Source organism: Rhopalosiphum padi, chromosome 4 (genome assembly GCF_020882245.1).
Source record: "Rhopalosiphum padi isolate XX-2018 chromosome 4, ASM2088224v1, whole genome shotgun sequence".
Lineage (NCBI taxonomy): Eukaryota > Metazoa > Arthropoda > Insecta > Hemiptera > Aphididae > Rhopalosiphum > Rhopalosiphum padi.
This window is the reverse complement of record NC_083600.1, coordinates 52,792,133-52,811,814: the sequence shown is the minus strand read 5'-3', so window position 1 is coordinate 52,811,814 and position 19,682 is coordinate 52,792,133. Positions and strand designations below refer to the sequence as shown.

The 19,682-nt window shown below is 27.7% G+C and overlaps 2 protein-coding genes across 5 annotated transcripts in view; one reads left to right on the top strand and one right to left on the bottom strand.

Annotated features, from left to right (window-relative positions):
• LOC132928546 (pyrokinin-1 receptor-like) overlaps positions 1 to 19,682 on the top strand; it is a 60,897-nt gene that overhangs the window by 5,638 nt on the left and 35,577 nt on the right. For 2 of the 4 annotated variants that reach the window (XM_060993301.1, XM_060993305.1), the window contains exons 2-3: positions 13,324 to 13,432; positions 16,075 to 16,332. In XM_060993301.1, the coding sequence (XP_060849284.1) occupies positions 13,380 to 13,432; positions 16,075 to 16,332 (311 nt within the window). In that variant the 5' untranslated portion in view covers positions 13,324 to 13,379. Of the gene's footprint in view, positions 1 to 3,977; positions 4,044 to 13,323; positions 13,433 to 16,074; positions 16,333 to 19,682 lie in introns of all 4 variants that reach the window. The other 2 variants (XM_060993303.1, XM_060993304.1) reach the window with 2 other exon arrangements.
• On the bottom strand, positions 16,464 to 18,735 carry LOC132928545 (uncharacterized). Its single transcript, XM_060993300.1, has one exon. It carries the CDS (start codon positions 18,535 to 18,537, stop codon positions 16,609 to 16,611), a length of 1,929 nt encoding a protein of 642 aa, XP_060849283.1. The 5' UTR covers positions 18,538 to 18,735; the 3' UTR covers positions 16,464 to 16,608.

Below are 19,682 nucleotides of genomic sequence, written 5' to 3'. Positions count from 1 at the left end.
TGAGCTTTTTTTAATAAATTGTGGTTAAAATAACACACACTTAAAATAATATACTAGGCATACGTTTTAAAACCAACACAAAAACTAAGAAAGACATTTTTTTTTTACCAAAAATAAACATTTCTCGATTTAATCTTACTTTACCTTATAACAAACACAATAAATCCTACGATCATTCGTACAACAGTTTTAATTATTGAACTTCAATCTTTTGCCGTTTTTATTTTTTTTATTTATATAGTTCTGAATTAAATCAATACACTTCGTATAGAATTCATTTCTATGAAAACGGTCGTTTGTAATTGAATTTTTAAAAACACGATACACGCTGTATTCAACTATAGAAGATATATAATGTGAATTTGTATACCGCCTTTATATATTTATTTTAAAAAAATAATCACAAACCTAACTTGAATCATGATAATAGTAATACGATGGAAACTAAAGTGATTAACTACAAGATTATCATCCTGGCCATCTAGAATAATAATTTGATATACATTTAAATTTACTTTAATATATTATTATTATATTATATTTAACCATTCTGTTGACGTAACTATGAAATAGTAACAAAACTGCATAATAATATTATTAATTCCAAACAGCTTGCCATAAGTAGATACAATAAGAACTAAAAGTCATCAACAGATGGCTCATGAATGTTCTGTGCCAAACAGGAAGAGTCACAAATGTTAACACTTAAGTCAACTACCTACCCACCAGATAGTACCTATTTATTATTTGAACAAGCCATTTGAAAATAAAACTACAGTAGTAATAGTAGTATAGTACAGAAATAATTGTAAATTTATTTACATTTATTATTTTTCCTTGCATAATATACTTGATAAGAATCTAGTAGTCCAATTTCCGGGAAAACCATATGCTAGTGAAACATCGAAAGAAATGATATTATAATAGGTATTTTTTCTGCGTTAAACAGTCAGCTCTACTAAATTTATTGGACCGTATGGCTATATCTGTATTAAGTGCAAACACTTATTGTTGACGCGGTATAGATAACTAATAAAGATTTCATCTTAATGAAAAAACCAGTACCTTTTTAACAAATCATATGAACGATAAAAAAGTAAGTATTAAATAAAATAATTTATATAAATGGAAAAATACTAGATTTTGAATCTAAACAAATTGGCTGTGATTTTTATGTTAAATACTCATATTATAATATGTAGTTACTCATAGTTACTCATCTTTGTCAAGAATAATAATAAATATTAACTTTAAACTTTATACTATTATGGATTAGGTTAAAAAATAATTTAACAAATAACTTATCAGGATTTTGTTTGTAAAATATATCTCTATTTTTTCGGATTTATTTTATTTTGCTGTCTTCCACATTTGTTGCCCGAATACTACTAGGAAGTACGAAATCACCCATCTAAAGTACTATCTGTGTTCGATATATAATCCATTTTTCTAGCCTGCTCGCTTTGTAAAAAAATATCTACACACCATTGTAATCGCTTCTTTTGAAATCTTAAATAAATTGTGTTTTGGTAGAAATACACACGTACACACACACACATATTGTTTGTGTATAATCAGTAGTTGGTGCATCTACTAACACAAGATTTATTACAGTAATATCTACAGTGTAAAATCGACGTGGTATAATTTAGTATAATATATTAAAATTATATTTAAATAATTTATACATTAGTATAATATTATATTGTCTTATATATTTTTTAATATTATTCAAAACGTAAATGCGACGAAATTCTGATAATTCTAGTGTGAAATTGCGGTTACTTACGTCTTCAATTCAATTTGAATAACGTTTAGTTTTTAAAACTCAGCCTATTTATTGTATTTAATATTCTCATTTTGATTTATCCCGAATTGTATAATTATAATGATGAGCATTAAAAACAGTTAAAATGATTAAAAATTGAGCTTTTGTAATTTAAAAAGTATTATGCAAATATGTCGATCAAATAATAAAATAAAAAATTTAATATTAAAAATATCGATTAATATAATATACAAAAAAATTCCCAATACGCATATTTTTTCAACCCTGTGAATGACACGTCTTGTCAAATCGACTAAAAAGATACGCTTTAGTATTAAAAACCGTACGTTTATAAAAAGAAAAACAAATACTTCTTTAAAATTCATTTTATTTTTATAAACTAAAATTATTATAATACTCTCTATATTTAGTATTTACTCATTGCAATCGAATACATTTTTTATAAATCCGTACTATATCTAATATTAGAAATTAAAACTTTTCGCTCAACGGTAAAATATATGTATCACTTACTCACTATTGATATAAAATATTATAACATTATACTATCGAAATTTAATATCTTACAAAATCATACATATTAAGTTCGAAACAAAATTCTGCATTTATTCTGTACAAACCAAATTCATCTCCCTTTAGTCATACTTTTTAGATTTTTCTGACCGTTAAATGTGCATTTTTGTCGAGCACTAAAATTATATCGTAATTTTCTGTAAAGCTCCAATTCTAACTTTTGTCTCATCATTGTTCGTCACAGACGTTCTGTCTAATTTTTCTTGCCGTTCACCTTAAATTATCGTTGGGATGAAACATTATTATTATTACTGTCATAATTTTAGTATGTGTGCTTATAAATTATTTTTTATTTTGTTCGTACAATCATATTTTTTGTCATCGTGCCCACAGATTTGATTACTGCGACTTGTAATAATAGCTCATTTTTTTCAAATTTATTTGAAACGTCAATGCACGTGGAGACAAAATTACAACAGTTAACACGTGGCTTGCAATTTTATGCACGGGTCATGCGAAACACACGATGTAAACAGTATTATACATTCTCTATACAAATGTCATATTGTGTGTTCGCTGCAATATTATTATAAATTATAATACACTTTGGTCGAGACTATATGTGCACCGACGAAACAATAAACATGATGCTTTACAACTCTATCACCCTCGCCCAGCCGTTGTCGTTCTACGCGTAGAATTTAAGACAAGGCGTATAGGTTTTGATCTTAAGGTCGGATTATGAAATTTATATTATAATAAACACCGTCATCTGGTTTTTCGATGTCATCCACAACACAGACATCGTGATTTATAAAAAAAAAAAAACAACAAAACTTAAAAATACAACGTGGCTATATTTTTCAATACCGTTTTATTTTTATACAATCGCGCACAATATAAGTGTCGTCTGACAGCGGTGGCGCGCGCAGTATAATTGCGTGTCAGTCGTAAAATTAGTCTTTGAAGCTTGCTCGCGGCTCAATATGATCATTCACGTGCACCGCTTTCCGCTGCCGAAATGAACGGTTCGGGTAATCGCCAAAAAAAAATAAAAAATATATACAAAATACTAGCTTTGATATTTAAACACCATTAATTGGCTTGTAAAATACCAGAAACAATTATCGACATCAAAAATGTACAAAATTGTTTCCATGAATTGAAAGCTTATTTTTATTTTCATTTTATCGCGATCTCGGCAACTCCAGAAGCCTGGACCTAACCTAACCTCCAGAACCCGTTTTTTCCCGATAAACTCACATTATTTTATAAATCATTCAATTTAATATGGATTTTATACCAATGTAAATATATAATTCAATAAAGCGATTAAAATTTATAATGGAGAATTAGTCAAATTTTGAAAAAAGAAGCTTTTTTGAAATAAAACTTGTATTATAATTTCCAAACATAAACGCGTAACATTCCCCCCCCCCCCCCAAAAAAAAAAAAAATGTTATCAAAATGTTGGTTCTTTTTATCATAGTTTTTCCCTTTAACATATTATACAGGGCGTAACAGAGATATTTAACAAATATAGTAACATTTGTAATGGACATTTTTTAAATAGTCTTGTTACACCTTATTATAAGATGTATATAATCATGTTTCTATATTTAATAGATAAAATACTAAATTTGATTGAAATGAATGTTTTTATTTTTATTTTTAGGACGAGACTTGGGGCGAGTTTGGGTTTGCCTGAAATTGTACAGATTACCTATGTCAAAGTTCAAAGGTTTTATATATATATTGCTTAAAATCTCCGCATCGAAATCGCCTAGCTAAATTGATCTATGATATAACCGTTGATACGTTTACTAAACAAAAACAACAGTCATGAAACTCTAACTATATCGGAGTTTGTTGTACGACTCCATCGAGCACCACAATACTAAAATAATAGTCATATTATACATGGTCGAATCGAGCATGTCGTTACTCTTTAGTCAATTTACGCACACGCGATGCAGCATTAAAGCGCATACGTATTATACCGCCGAGTATACCAACTCTTATTTTAATGCGTTTACGCTGTCGGTCGATTAATATATAATAATATAGATGGGGGTACAACGCATTACCAGTGGGGGTGCAAAAATATTTCTTTCGCGGCTCAACACTCACAGTGATCAATCGTACTGCACGCGAGACATTAATATCCGATATAACACCAGCAGCTATCGTCGTATATTATATTGTGTATCAAAGAATAACGGATCGGTAGGTGGTGGTAACAATATGAACGACGTCATCGCAGTTCGGCGGATAAAGGTTAGACGCTGTTCGCTGCAGCATCGACAGTGTTATTACATATAGATCCCGTACATCGAATTTTCATCATTTCGGAAGCCACGAGGTCGTAGTACACGGTATAATAATATGTATTTACGTGTAAGCGGTGAGCTATAAACCCCGTCGGCGGGTAAACAATATACAATAGGAAAATGGCATACGTCGTCGTTATATGCGTGACGCGTGTGCGATGTGTTCGAGACGCAGTTTGTTGGTGTATTATATAATGTTTATAATATATATCGCGTAACCGGACACGGAAGTGGTGGCTGACCGTGACACAAATCCAATAATAAACACACCTGGACGTTGTCGATGGTGGCCATTATTGTGGCTAAGGAGCCTCGAGTAGGGAGGAGAGGTATAACCGCAAAATCTTCAATCGGATTTCGCAAAGGCCGCAACGTGGTTTCGAAACACGTTCGGCGCCGAGCTTACGGGGAAAACGCAACGCGAATATTCCGAACGAAATTAAGGACCTGAACGTGGAGGATTTTACAATTTTAGAATGCGGTCGGTAAATAACGGCTACTATTGACTAAATCTACGCCGTCTACTAAGAGTGTTATGAATTATGATGCAGTTATACTAACGCGTTCGATTCTAAGGAATTCAATTTTTTTAATTCCAGAACATTAATACTAGGCTCGACCGAGATTTTCACGAAAACAGGAAGCTCGAAATTCGGGACATAAATAGTGCGAACAACGAAATTATTTACTATAGATATTATTGTGTACTTTTCAATACATTACATAATATATATTTTTTTAATATATTGTATTATATGTATACTGTATAGGTATAATTATTATGCAAACATTTTATTGTTTTAATGTTATACAATTAAACACTTAACTAATTAAGCTATCATTATTTATTATGATTTTTAGTAAATTTAACTTACATTAAAATGCCCAATCAACCACTTATATTAGCGGTTTTAATTCACGTAATATTATAATATCAAATAAGATTGTCGAGTTATTCGAGGATGTCATTTAGTTACCACCGGTATAATAATATTAAATTGACCTAAAACGAACGCGTCGATATACGTGTATATTATATATAATGGTAGTGTGAAAATTTAAAGACACTCAAAAATCCAATATCCACACTTACACCCTTTTTGACTTTATGAATGCAATATATATGAAAAATTATGGATATTCTGAGCATGAAAATTGCCAATGACCTTCTATATACGCAATTACCATATTATATACTATATACTATGCATTTGCGCATACTATTATGTTATAGTTCCAATATATACGACAGACGTGTAAAAATATTGTGTGTAATATTAGCGTCATCGTTGTAAATCGTTTGTTCGGAACGAGAAAAAAAGGACATTTTCAAAACACTAGGACACGACCACTATAAATCGTCATCACAAACAATATAGAGATTATATGTAAAATATTATTTTGGAAGGGAAATTGCAAACGACGTATCGAACTCTTATTCGAACGTTTTCTGACGCACGTGTAGGTTTAGACGGTCGTCGTTATCCTTACTTGTTCTGTGCGTTTTCAATTTATAATTTATTGAACAGCGACGTACGGTTGTTTACACTGTATACACTACATAGTATATATACGCAAACCCGATGGCATGGACAGTAATATAATATAATAACATGACTATGACTATGACACGTACCTAAACATACCATGAAGTGTGACAGACATATTATTTGCTTAACTAAAACGGATTCCAAATTTACACTGAACACACTTGTTAGATATTTATATAAATACTGATAATTACAAAAAATATTTATTTATACCGGACGATTCTTTTAACAGTAAACTCGTCATCTCGAAAAATAGAAATGTTATTAAGTATTTACCCAAAGAAATTCTAATTTCCATTTACTTAAATACTTACTATAATATCCACTTTTTCATTCTTGAGTTCAAACACAAATTTCGAATACCTTTCAAAAGTATTTTAAACAAGTAAAAAGGTATAGGGTAATACAACATTTATAATTGGCATTCCTTCACAGAATTTTACATACTGTTGAAATACCCACATATAATACATACGATGGATGACGGGGAAAAAGTAAGCAAACGAATACGATCACGTTCGGAATTTACATAGTTGCATAGTTTTTATTTTTATTTTATTTTATGTAGTTGTTATTAAATAACAAACCGTCTTGAATAATGTATTGTATTTTTTTTTTTAATTTAAACGTCTACACATGTACAATATAGTAAATAATTTTCCAGCAAAAACAAAAGGTTTTAAATCCCAAAAAAATGTGATTAGTCGGTAGAGAGGAATAATAGCCCGTTTTTACGCCTCCCCCTCCATCTAAATCATACGCTCATACCATACAAATGTTGTATGCATAATATATTATATGAAGATAATACAATTATTATACATACATAATATCTGAATAGAATAATATGACATGTACGATACTGAATTTTGCATATCTAAATATTCAAATATCGTCACTACAACAGCTGAGAGACCTATGACGATGAGTGTGGCGATACGATAAGATTTTATTTTGTTAATTTTAGTTTATTTATGATTTCAAATTGTTTATGTACATAAACATTATCCGATATCCACTTGTCAAAATACACCAACTATATATTTTACCGACATATCACGAACAAATAATTTTTAGTACGCTGGTGCAATAAATACGGTTGGGTCGTTATAACACGATAGACCTACAGAAAAAAGTCTCCAGTTTTCGACATAATATTTTGGCGCACGTTTTTGTGTTCGACATTTGTGCGTTGTATTAATAATATTATAAATTGGTTTGTTGCCAAAAACATTACGATTGACCGGCCGACAATATTTTGACCAATGTAATGTTTATTCCTCGTAATTTATCCAAATATTACGTCCGACCACTGGACCGTTCTTATAATCTAGATGGAGTATTTTTATAATATACGTAGAAATTCGGTAACTCTACCCGTAAGTTCGTTTTAAACGTCGTTGAACGTAGCTAAATGTATTCAATGTTTTCGTATTTATACATTTAAATATTTAACCCCGTAGTTTATCAGTCTATACGTGTAAATAATAAAGCACATATTACAAATATCGTTGTTTATTAATATGATATTTGATATTCATGTATTAATAAAAGACAAAATATACATTATCAGCCGATGCCATTGTGCCCACGTTAAAATATAATAAATTAAAACGATACCATTTCAAAAAACTCGTTACTAAAAATATATTATTTGAAACTAATTTCACGGTTACGGTCTACCCACTGGTGTTAAATAATTTTTTTCAAAACAAAATGCCTTCCTTCGTGAATTATTTATGAACTTATATGATTTATAAGTTTTTATTTGGAATTAATGCTTACTTACTCACGATAGTATGTTTATAATTTTATTTGATAGGCAATATTAGAGTTAAAAATATTATTTTACCTTAGTAAAAACAAATAATCATAATTCTTTACTTACTTATTGTCAGATACCAAATTGATCAGGGTTTGTCACTTATTTAATGTTTTATCTATATGAATATTTTATACTGAAACCAAAATCATTTTCTTGTTTTCCTACTTCGACTATATCATATACCTATAATATTATTATAAACATACAATTAGTATAGACTTATTTTTATAACAATAAAATAAAGTCACATATTCATATATAAAGTATAAATATAGTAATAAAGTATATGTAAAGTCATTATTGTGGAATACAAATAGTATTGTGTTAATTTTTAATTTTAAAATTTGAGTATAACATATAATAATATATGATACTTATTAATTATTATATTGTATTAACTTCAATCGAATAATATTTTTTATTAGTATAAATTATTATATTATTTTAATTTTTTAACACTATCATACCAAGAAAATTAAAATATTTAAATGCCGAGTACATTTGATGCACCATTGCACAGTTATATAAAACAAGTAAAATTATATTATATTAATTTATTAGCAAAGACGATAACTATGATAGAACGAAAGTTGAGGTGTAAATGATGGATATCAAGAAAAGTGTATCAGAATAAAAAAAAAATACCTGATGTACAAATTATATAATCGATATAGAATAAATTAATGTTATATTATACTACATGTTGGTCTGATACGTTGATGTTTATGAATTATTATTGTAATTGTCAGTGACCAGATATTATTATATACCTATGTCATGCAAATATTATGGACGCTACAAAAGCACAAATAACATTGGAGTGTCAATTAACCATAACACATTTTATTTTAACTCTAACAAAAGGTTATCATTATAAATTACGTAGGCAGTCATATTATTTAGACCTGTTCGATAATAGTACGAGTGCTATAAACACATTTACTTATTATAACGAATTTATGACGGTTACCGTGTCAACTAAGTATAATAATTTAAACGTCAATCGAATTAGTGTTGAAATAAAAAATAAAAATTAGCAATGACGTATGTTTTTTTTAATTCGACATATGTTTTACATATAATAATAAATACAAGTATAAGATTTATGTAATAAAGGGACAATTAAAAATACCTCGTTGCTTCCCAATTGTTTTACAATAAAATTACACTTTTGTATTTCAATTTTAAATGCTATTTAAATGTAAATGATCAAATGAATATAATATGGAACACAATTAATAATTGGAAACCAAATATTAATTTGATAAAAAAAATAATAGTAACTTCCACCTGGTGGTATCAATATTATGAAAAAAATATGACCCAGAAAAAATACTTAATTAGTAAGTATTTATATAGCTAACTACTATTAAAAATAAAAAAATATATATTAATCGAAATATCTTATCCTAAAAAAAATACTAGAAATAATTTAATCTTTTAAATCAATTATATAAATTTAAATAATTCTACTTTATTTTTGATACAAAATGTAATATTTAAAAGAGCGGAATTTATAATTATTTTTTTATTTTTAAGCGGTCATTGCAAAACTTAATCGTTTAATAAATCACAACAGGTATAACTTTATGTTAAAATTAATATTTTATCCAGTAAATTAATTTTTTTGGTTAATGCGTAACTTAATTAAGTATATTTAAACATATATATATTAACATTAAACATATTAAAATGTATACATATACATATTATATAGATATAAATGAATAACTTCTATTTAATTTACAAACATTTCAATTTAATTTAATTTAAACATCAAATTGTTTTAATAATTTTTCAAATAAATAAATTTAGATTTTTATGCTTAACTTATTCACGCATTTAAAATATTCACACATATCAATTTAAATAATATTTTAATAACTATATTTCCATTTGAAAAACTTAAATAAAAAAAGTAGAAAGTTATCATTTAGCATCATCTCATCTATAGGATTTACAACACATGTATCTATTAATGTATCCTATGGGAAAGAGTATTGTCATACATTGCTCTTTGGATTTGAAAATATAATTTTAGATTTTATTTTTATCGTATTTTATCTGGGAATTTCGAATTTTAACTTTTAATAAAAGTATAAGATCTTGATTTGTTTTTTTTTTAAATTTAATTCTTAAAAATCAATAAAAACAAAAAAAAGGAACGTATCTTTTTAAACTTATAGGTAATTTTATTTTTTATTTTAACGTATATAAACTTTTGTGATAGCCTTGAATAACAATGTAGTTACAATAATATTTCTTTATTGTATTTTTAAGTCTAAAACTTTCTTACTGATATAAAATGTTGACATAAAATGTGTTGGATAAATGTTTATATTACTGCTTATACCGTTTTACAGATTTATTTATTTTTATTAAGTACCTACCACATTTAGCTATACATATTAAATTGGCTCTTTATTAATATTAACTGTACGCTATAATAAAATTGCATTGTTTTAAAACTTTTGTTGTATTTGGTTAAACTAAAATTAGTTATATATTATTATTAGTATACTAATCAACGACTATATTTAAGTACCAGCTTTAAGATGTTTTTATTATTAGATTTATTAGCCCATAACTCTTAGAATAAAAATGAATTTATTTTATCATCAAAATTGAATAGATCGAACAATATGTGATACCGATAGAATCAACATTTTAAAAAATATACCGACATAAGACGTTATACGAGTACATAATATTATTTATTATATCCGGTTTTTAGCCTTACCTATATCATCACAATTTTTACGACCAAAGTTCACTTTATGATTATAAATATCAACTATACATTATACATATCGTACATCGTAAACGTTTATTTTAACATATATCACCAATTAAAATTAATTACCAGACCCGCAATTATTAAGTTTCAATTTTACGGGAGACAATTTTATCAAGAATATGTATTCTAACAAGCTTTCTATATTACGTATATTAGTAGCCGGTATGCTATTATGCGCCATTCAATATTGTTTGAGCTTCAATTAAATTATAATGAACACATTTGAGTGAATACTTTGATTGTATAATATATATTATTATGCTGTATGAGTTACGCACTAATTTATACTGGTGGCTAGATGCTTAAATGTACTTGTAAAATATCTAAACAAAAAAAATGTTAATCCTGAAATGATAACGACTAATCGAATTATGTTACTAAAAAACAAACGAAGCGTGCCATTTCTAATGTTGACGTACTTCGAAATCTACCAACTCTATAATATATCAAAAATTTAAGCGCACATCAACACTTCTAAAAGATTAAACGAATAATTATAATGATATTGGCAAAGAATATCGTAACCAATGATTTTAATAAAACGCAATAAGTTCTCGACCTTTGAGAAATTTTGACGACATTATTTTAAACGAATATGTTTATCTTTTGAGCAGACTACTCAAGTGAGTACTTTCTTTATGTAAACTTCAGCAGACACAGTCAGTAGATTCAATTCTATTAAAGTGCACTACATCTCAAACCGTAATTTCGGCACGATTACAATAACCATCCCTCTACTGAAGTTTTTTCTATATCTTAAACAATAATTTACAAATAAAACAGTAAATAGCTATATAGACGTCGTCCGTTTTTCGTAAAAGTTTAAATTTTATATTCGTTTAAAAATTATTATGCGTGTTAAATAATTATACATAAATATAGACGGTACAGTAACATTTGATAACAATATAACCACACCTCGAATAGATGTAAATGTATATTTTAAAATCAATAATACACTTTTTTAAAGTAAAGAAACGGTTTGACGTCAAACGATGTCACTAAATTATGAATAATATTTTATTGACTGCTATAAAATTAATTTTCAAATTTATTGTTCTGAGTTTAAATGTATAATGAAATTTCAATCTAAAATAATATTTTTTAAACAATTCCATTAGTGAGATGAAAATAATACAATTGCGATGGCTATGTTTACGTATATAGCTTAAACCTTCAAAACTTAATAAAGTCATCAAGTTGCCTAAATACTACCATTCTACAGTCACACTGTAATTCCAAAATCTATTAAACATAAGTTATATAATTACGAAACGTAGTTAGTTTTATGAAGGCAAATTTATAAAATAAAATATATTTTATAAAAATATAACTGTACTATAACTGTGGCCCTGTTTTAATTTTGAATAGTCGTGCCCTTTTGGTATGTAATATTAAAAAGGCAAGTTTGTTTGAAATCTATATTATCTGAACTAAATTTGATTAGCTGAACAAAATATTATAAACATTTTGGAGTCACGCAATGTCAAAAGCATACCGCTTTCAATGAATGTCACTTACAATAAGACATATTTCTTTAGAAAAGCAATAAATATAAAATAATTTCATTAAGTCTTTAGTATTTCGAACACGTCATGTTAGTTGTCTTCGATAGAAGATTCTTAATAATGAGATAGAAAGGTTAGAAAATAATGAAAAATTTTTTTATATCCAATTTTGAACTGAACGTATTCAAACTTATTATGAAAAGTTAATATTAAAACATAAAAGTGATAAAAATATTTTTTTCATAATCTAAAATAATTAATATGTATATAATTATAAATGTATTTACTTGTAGCTAATAGCATTTTTAAAAATGGTTAATAGTTTGAAGTTTTTAATTATTTGTGTATGCATACAACAATTCAACTTTTTCGCTGCTCTTTTAGTTCTTATGCAATCTTATTTAATTTATTTTGTTTTGATGTTGTAAGTAATATCAGTCTGCATTTAATCTTAACTGACAAAGACTATAGGATGAATTGTTATTTAATTAAACTAAACATAATAATATAAAAACGGTTTAAAAGAAATAATAATTTTAATTTTAGATTATTTCCTCTCAGCGTTATTACTAATAATAACTATTAGAATTATTTAATACTGAAACAGGTGTCGAGTATTTTTTTTTACACAAATAATAAATTAAACAAAATATGAGAGGGTGCGAAAATAATTAATAAGTGGCCAGTTGTTACTGACGTTAATATATAGTCCTGCAAATTGAGTATGCAAAATGTGTATTATTATTAATAATTTAAGTATATTGATGTACGATTTACGATTGTATAATAATATATGACGTTGTTTATAGTAATTATGGAAAGCTATTCTATTTCTTTATATCGGTATACTATATTTTACTAATTGTAATGCAATTTACTATATTCCATGGACACAGTGGTCAAACCGCGGTTCCGAAAAATGAGAAATGATATTTTATTAATAACGAACATGTAAATTAACAAAACATACTAAATACATTGTATTTATTATAAATTTAAACGCTTTTTCAGGATTCCTAGTGCGATGGTGGTTTGAATAATGTATCAGTTGTACTGCATTGTTGAGTATGCTGTTTGAAGGAACTTTAAGAAACGACACCTTCTACAACGACAACATTAGGTAAAAACGCTTGTACCGTTGTACCTAGACATTTAAACATTTAAACAGACACCAACTTAATAACGTTAGAATAACACATGAGAATGAAAACAAATGCGTGCGTTGTGCTCATAAGTACCACGACCGTCGCAATCGTCGCATATTGGGATAAAATTATATTTAGCTCTTTCGACCATAAAAAATATTATTTTTCAATATTCACAAATAAGGTATTCAATACAAATAGCGACTTTATAACATTTATGTATAAATTATGATAAAAATAAGAATGTGATTGATAAAAATTATTTAATTTTCTACTATTTCTAAATTTGATTAATAATTTTTTGAAATATAGTTGCTATTTTCGTCAACATATATTTAAATTATTTTTTTATTAAAATAAGAAAGGATTTGATTTGTTTATAAAAATAAATCACAATAATTAAAAGCTCACTCTCTATTTCCATAATTGAACAAATATGAAATAATAATAGTTCGACAATATCAAGCTGAAGCTTATTTTTTCTTTTAAAAGAGAAACTAAACAATGAACCATACGCATGCACTTCGCATAATATACAAACGTGAGTGAAATAGATTTCAGAATAGGATCAAATCGATAGGAGAATATTTTGAGATAACAATATTGGTTCGATCTAAATAGGGCTGAAATTCCAAAAAGAAAGAATTATGTAAAATTATTATAATAAAGCTATAATATTTTTATAACTTCAAACGTTCACGATATATATATTGTATATTTTTGCATCCTTACTCACAGAACTTTTCTGATACTAGTGAGAAATATTTGCTTAGTTATTTGTCAATTAATGGTAAAAATAAGTTTCAATTGACTGATAATATTATGAGCAGAATGGCTGATTAAATCTTATAAGTATATTTATTTATTTTATACAGAGTAAACTTCATTTACAAAAAAATATTTCAAATATTAGAATAAATGACCATATAAATAATCTTAAAGTTATTGCTGTCAGAAGTGATTTACTTTTCAAATTATTAAAAAAACGCCCAAATTATTTTGAACCAATAAAAATATAGTAAAAAAGCATGCCCCGTAGAAATCCTGAATTTGTACGAAGTATAGAAAGTAATATTTATATATAGGATACGTACTACCAGTGCAAGTTCAACACGATAATCATCTGGGGACAGCCAAAGGAAAGACAATTTTAGAAAATACAATGATGAGTTTCGCTTCCACTTCTATTGCGAAATCAATAATTGTGTGCTTCTATAAGGATATTATGGTCTAGCTAGACAGAATTTCCAAATTTTTTATCGAATTGTATGATATCTATAATAATGACTTTCTTCGAATTTGTATCCTGTTTACAATAAAAAATACTGAAGCATTTTGTGTAATAAATATTATTATTAGATTAGGTGACTATTGACAGGTTAATAATATTATGTACTTTTGAAATTGAAACTCAAAACTTGAAATTTTTCTAGTAATTACGTTTTATCATATCAGTTAAATCGAAGAGTTTTATTGTTGAATGAAGAACGCAAACAAAAGTTAAGTATACTTAATAAATTGTAAATGCTATATGAGAGAGATAGTAATTACTAAATAGTTATGACACTACCAATTTCAATTAAATAAAGTGAACTATGTGAAAGTTTTAGTGATTACAGACAATTTTGAATAGGGGTTCATACGTAGTTACTGCTGTAGGTATCACTGCATATTGTCTTCGACGAAGACAATAAAACTTGAATTTCTAATATATGTTATAGGTAAAGCATTTACAATGTACTATAACTATGAAGTACGGCCACCGCTGTAAGAATTCCGAGTTTTGAATCAAAAGCTTTAACTTATACCGTGATGTCAATGTCCCATGTACACTCGATCGATCACGATATTTCATATTAAATATGTTCTTATATTTACGACGAGCTGGAATGCCCAAACTATTATCGATATTATAAATAATATTATTCTATTTTCATCCTGAGTTTCGGTCTGCCAACTTTAAGCAATAATATCGCGTGCAAACTGCGTGTGACGAACTGATAATAATATTTTCATTTAAACTTTTTAAACAATATTTACAGCTTTAAAATTAATGATAAATCATGAAAATAAAAACAAAATTATTATGGTTTGAAAAAAAAAATTCTATAATAGTATGTGGTTGAAAAAAAATAGGATCAAATCAAAATGATAATGTGTGATTTGTTGACAGAAAGAGAATGTATCGAACATTATTGTAGGAAATATTACCTATGGTAATTAAAAAGGGGAAAATGTGCAGAATGCGTTAAATGTATAATGAAATAAAGTCTGTGAAGAGGGTGCAAATAATTTCATAGGTCGTACAAATATTTATAATTCAAAAGAATCAAAAATATTTATTAAGTGAAGCTGAATTGGGGTAAAAGACAGAAGAGACGCGTGTCCTAGAAAATCATATTTAATTTAAGCACCTTCTCAAACGAACACTCATAACCTAACGGCGGAGTTCAACTGTTACGCATACGGACATCCGTTACACTGAAAATATGTTCTTACCATAAATATTTCTTTTTTTATTATTATCATTGTTTTTTTTTTTGTCATTATCCCCATTTTATTTTAATAATGATATTTTAATATCGTTGACGTTTACCGTGTTTATGGTTTTAAATAGCTACGGAAATAACTACAGTTTACACGATGACCCGTGGGGCCCGAAGAGAGACCCGCTACCCGTCGTCGTGCCCGTCACGCTCATCTACACGCTGATATTTGCCACAGGCATCGTGGGCAATGTGAGCACGTGCATAGTGATCGCCCGAAATAAGTACATGCACACGGCCACCAATTACTATCTGTTCAGTCTTGCCGTGTCCGACCTGCTGCTACTGTTGTCCGGATTGCCGCAGGAAATTTATCAAACATGGTCCAGGTATGATAATCAATCCGTGCATTTTCGTATTAGCGGAAAAAAAATGTTTCTAGCCAGAATAATTATAGGGTACCTATATTAGGGTGACCATAAAAATAAAATAAAAATACGGGACACTTTAGTTACTTAACTAAAAAAAAAAAAAAAAAGGAAATTCTAATTTTAACTAAATATATTAATATAAAAAAAACAAATTAAATGTATGTTGTATAATAGTTTTTAAATACAAATAAAATATTAATAAGTATAATATGTACACAAAAGTCCAAAAAAAAATTATTTTGATGACGATGGCATGTAAATTTCTTCTTTTGATGTTTTTGTATACTTTTGTGCTGAACCGATTTCATCAAGTAACCTAGTTTCTTTTAATAGAATATTATAAAACTCATTACAAGATAAGTTTTTAAAGTGTGTTTTTACGATTATAATTGATTTGATAGTTTCAACCAAAAATCGATTTTTTTCATCTGTCCACAACACATTAATGGTTGAAAAAATCCGTTCTACTGCAGCATTTGTACCAGGAATTGCCAAAGAATATTCTACGATTTTTGATATGTTAGTTGTATCAATGTTATGAGCTTTAGTGTATTCAAATATTTCACACCACTTAACTTCTACTTTAGCGGAATTTTTTTGCCATTCATGAATTCGTGATTTAAAAATTTGTTCTACATGACTGAATTCATCAAATAAATTATCTTCATCTAATTTTATGTTAGAATTATTTCGGTTGTTTTCCATAAGAAATTTAATACATTTTTGAACATTTTCCCAAGTAGGACAGTTTATTAGTTGGACCCAATGAAATATTTTCAACTGGTCAAAGTGGCAACCCCATTTTTCTACGTAAGATAAAAAAGTATTATAAAATAGATCAGTACTTTTTTTGAATGAGCTTTCATTATACATATTATTGTTTTTTAAATCATTTAAAAGCGATAAAATATTTGTTGTAAGGAAGTTTAGATGTTTTCTATTTTTTATTTTTCCAACTAAAATTTCTAATTCCTCTGCAACTTCACAGGCTGATATTTTATCTCCTTCTATTTTAGTTACAGTATCACAGACAACCTTTAATTGGCTTTGTAAAAAATGAAACCACACTATAGACATAGGATCGTTAAAAAACGATTTTAATATTGTAGGACACTTTTCCTGTTTCTCGAAGTATGATTTTAAGCCCGGGTAAATATCAATAATTCTTGTTATTGCAGGTAATAAGGATAACCAACGAGTTTTTACACTTCCAAGAATATTTTTATATTCAACATTTGCATATTCACAAAACTCTTTCAAATGTTCAACTCGAACTGTATAGATATGAAAAAATTGAAAAATTTTGTTAACTATGATTTCTACATCAATAGGTAACACATCAGCACTTGATTGCATAGCGTTGTGCAAAATATGAGCAGCGCAACCTACTCCAAAAATATTCGTTTTTAAATTGTTATTTAAAATTGAAAAAACATTATTTGATCCTTTTCTTAAAACACCTCCAAAGTTAGTATTGCAATTATCTCCAGAAAATGCAACAATTTTATCTGACAACTTATGCTTTTTTAAACTTTCAATTATATAAGTTGATAAAATATTTGCTGTTTCTCCTTTTAAATTTGTTACTTCAAAAACTTTGATTTGTATTCCCGAATTTGGTTTGAAATAACGTATTAAAATTGGTACGATTTTTAGGTTCTTATGGTTAGAAGTATCTATCATAATTGTAGCAAAATTTATATTTTCTATTTCCTTATAAATTTGTTGCATGGCGAAAGGAGCTAACACATTTAAAACAATCGATTCAGCCTTAGTTCTCGCACATGTAAATTTTTTATTATACATTTGTTTTAAAAGAGATGATGTGCAGTCCATTGATCGAAATGAGTGATTGTGTATCACGGTATGAAATGCGAATATCCCTTCTTGTGCTGCAGTACGTCTACTTTCGTCAGTGGACCCACTCGGATCATTTTTAAAAAAAAAAGAAGTTACCTTTTCGTGTTTTGATGCAGCTGATAATGCCAGTAAATGTTTTTTTACTTTTGTAACATGTTGTGTTATGTCTGAACGTCCACCATGTTCTATAGAAAACACTGACTTACATATGGTACAAAATATTTTTCCTACTTCGTCAGCATCTTGTAAAAAAGGAAATTCTAATTTTAATTGTGGAGTAAAAACGCACCGTCTTTTGGGCATTTTAAAAAACAAATTAGGTATTATGGTACACTGAATTTTAAATAAGCTTAATAAACTACACGTGACACGTCAATACGTCACTACGACTACGACTACACTGTGAATGTCATCGTGAACTCGACACTCACGTATAAATATTAATAACAAATTATATTTATAATTTTACATAGATATTATAAAATAAAAATAGACATTATATTTGACAACAAACTGGTTGTGGTGAGTGGAATTGTACTTATTTAGTAGACGACGTCACACATCAATATAATAATATTAATAACATTTTGTACGTTATCGTTATATCATTAGTATTTATAATCGTCGGTTTAACGTGTCGATAATAATGTGACATTATTAGTTCTCTATTTTCAACTCGCAGCAATTATAATAATTTATTGTTAAGACAAGAATCTAAAAATAATTCTGATAAGTATAGATTAGATGTTTTATTGAATATTGTGATACAAAAATATCGTAGAATAAAAAAAAAAAAAATTATAAAATTATAAATTAACAATAAAGAGAAAAACGGGAATAATACGGGACCTACTTGAAAATACGGGACAAAATGCGTCCCGTATAACTTTTGTCGGGACAACGGGACACAAAGTGGAAAAACGGGACAATCCCGTATAATACGGGACGTATGGTCACCCTAACCTATATGGGTGTTATAAATACCACCATTGCGCCGTGTAGTGCAAATGATAACATTAATAATAATATTATACGCGCGTACCATAGTCTATAGATTTTTACGGACGATACCTATCGTATATCATTAATTTCTGACAAAACCGCACACACTCGTCACCGGCAATTTCAATATCTACTATATTGTTCACAGACGCAGTATATTTGTTTCCATACAATGCGTAGAGTGTATTCAGGCGGATTTTATAATTAGCGCAACTAGATGAGCTATTGGCCTAGCTCCCCCCTTCCAATTTGTTTTTAATCGTACAGCATGGAGAAATATATGATACATCATATAAAATAGCAGAGTGGGCATTATAAATAAATGTACTGTAAAATATATAAATCATTGCAGGAAAGTGATCATCGTGACATAGTCGTTACATATAATTGCATTATGCAAATTAAACTATTATTTATATTAATTTTAACTTATTATAAGCAATTTT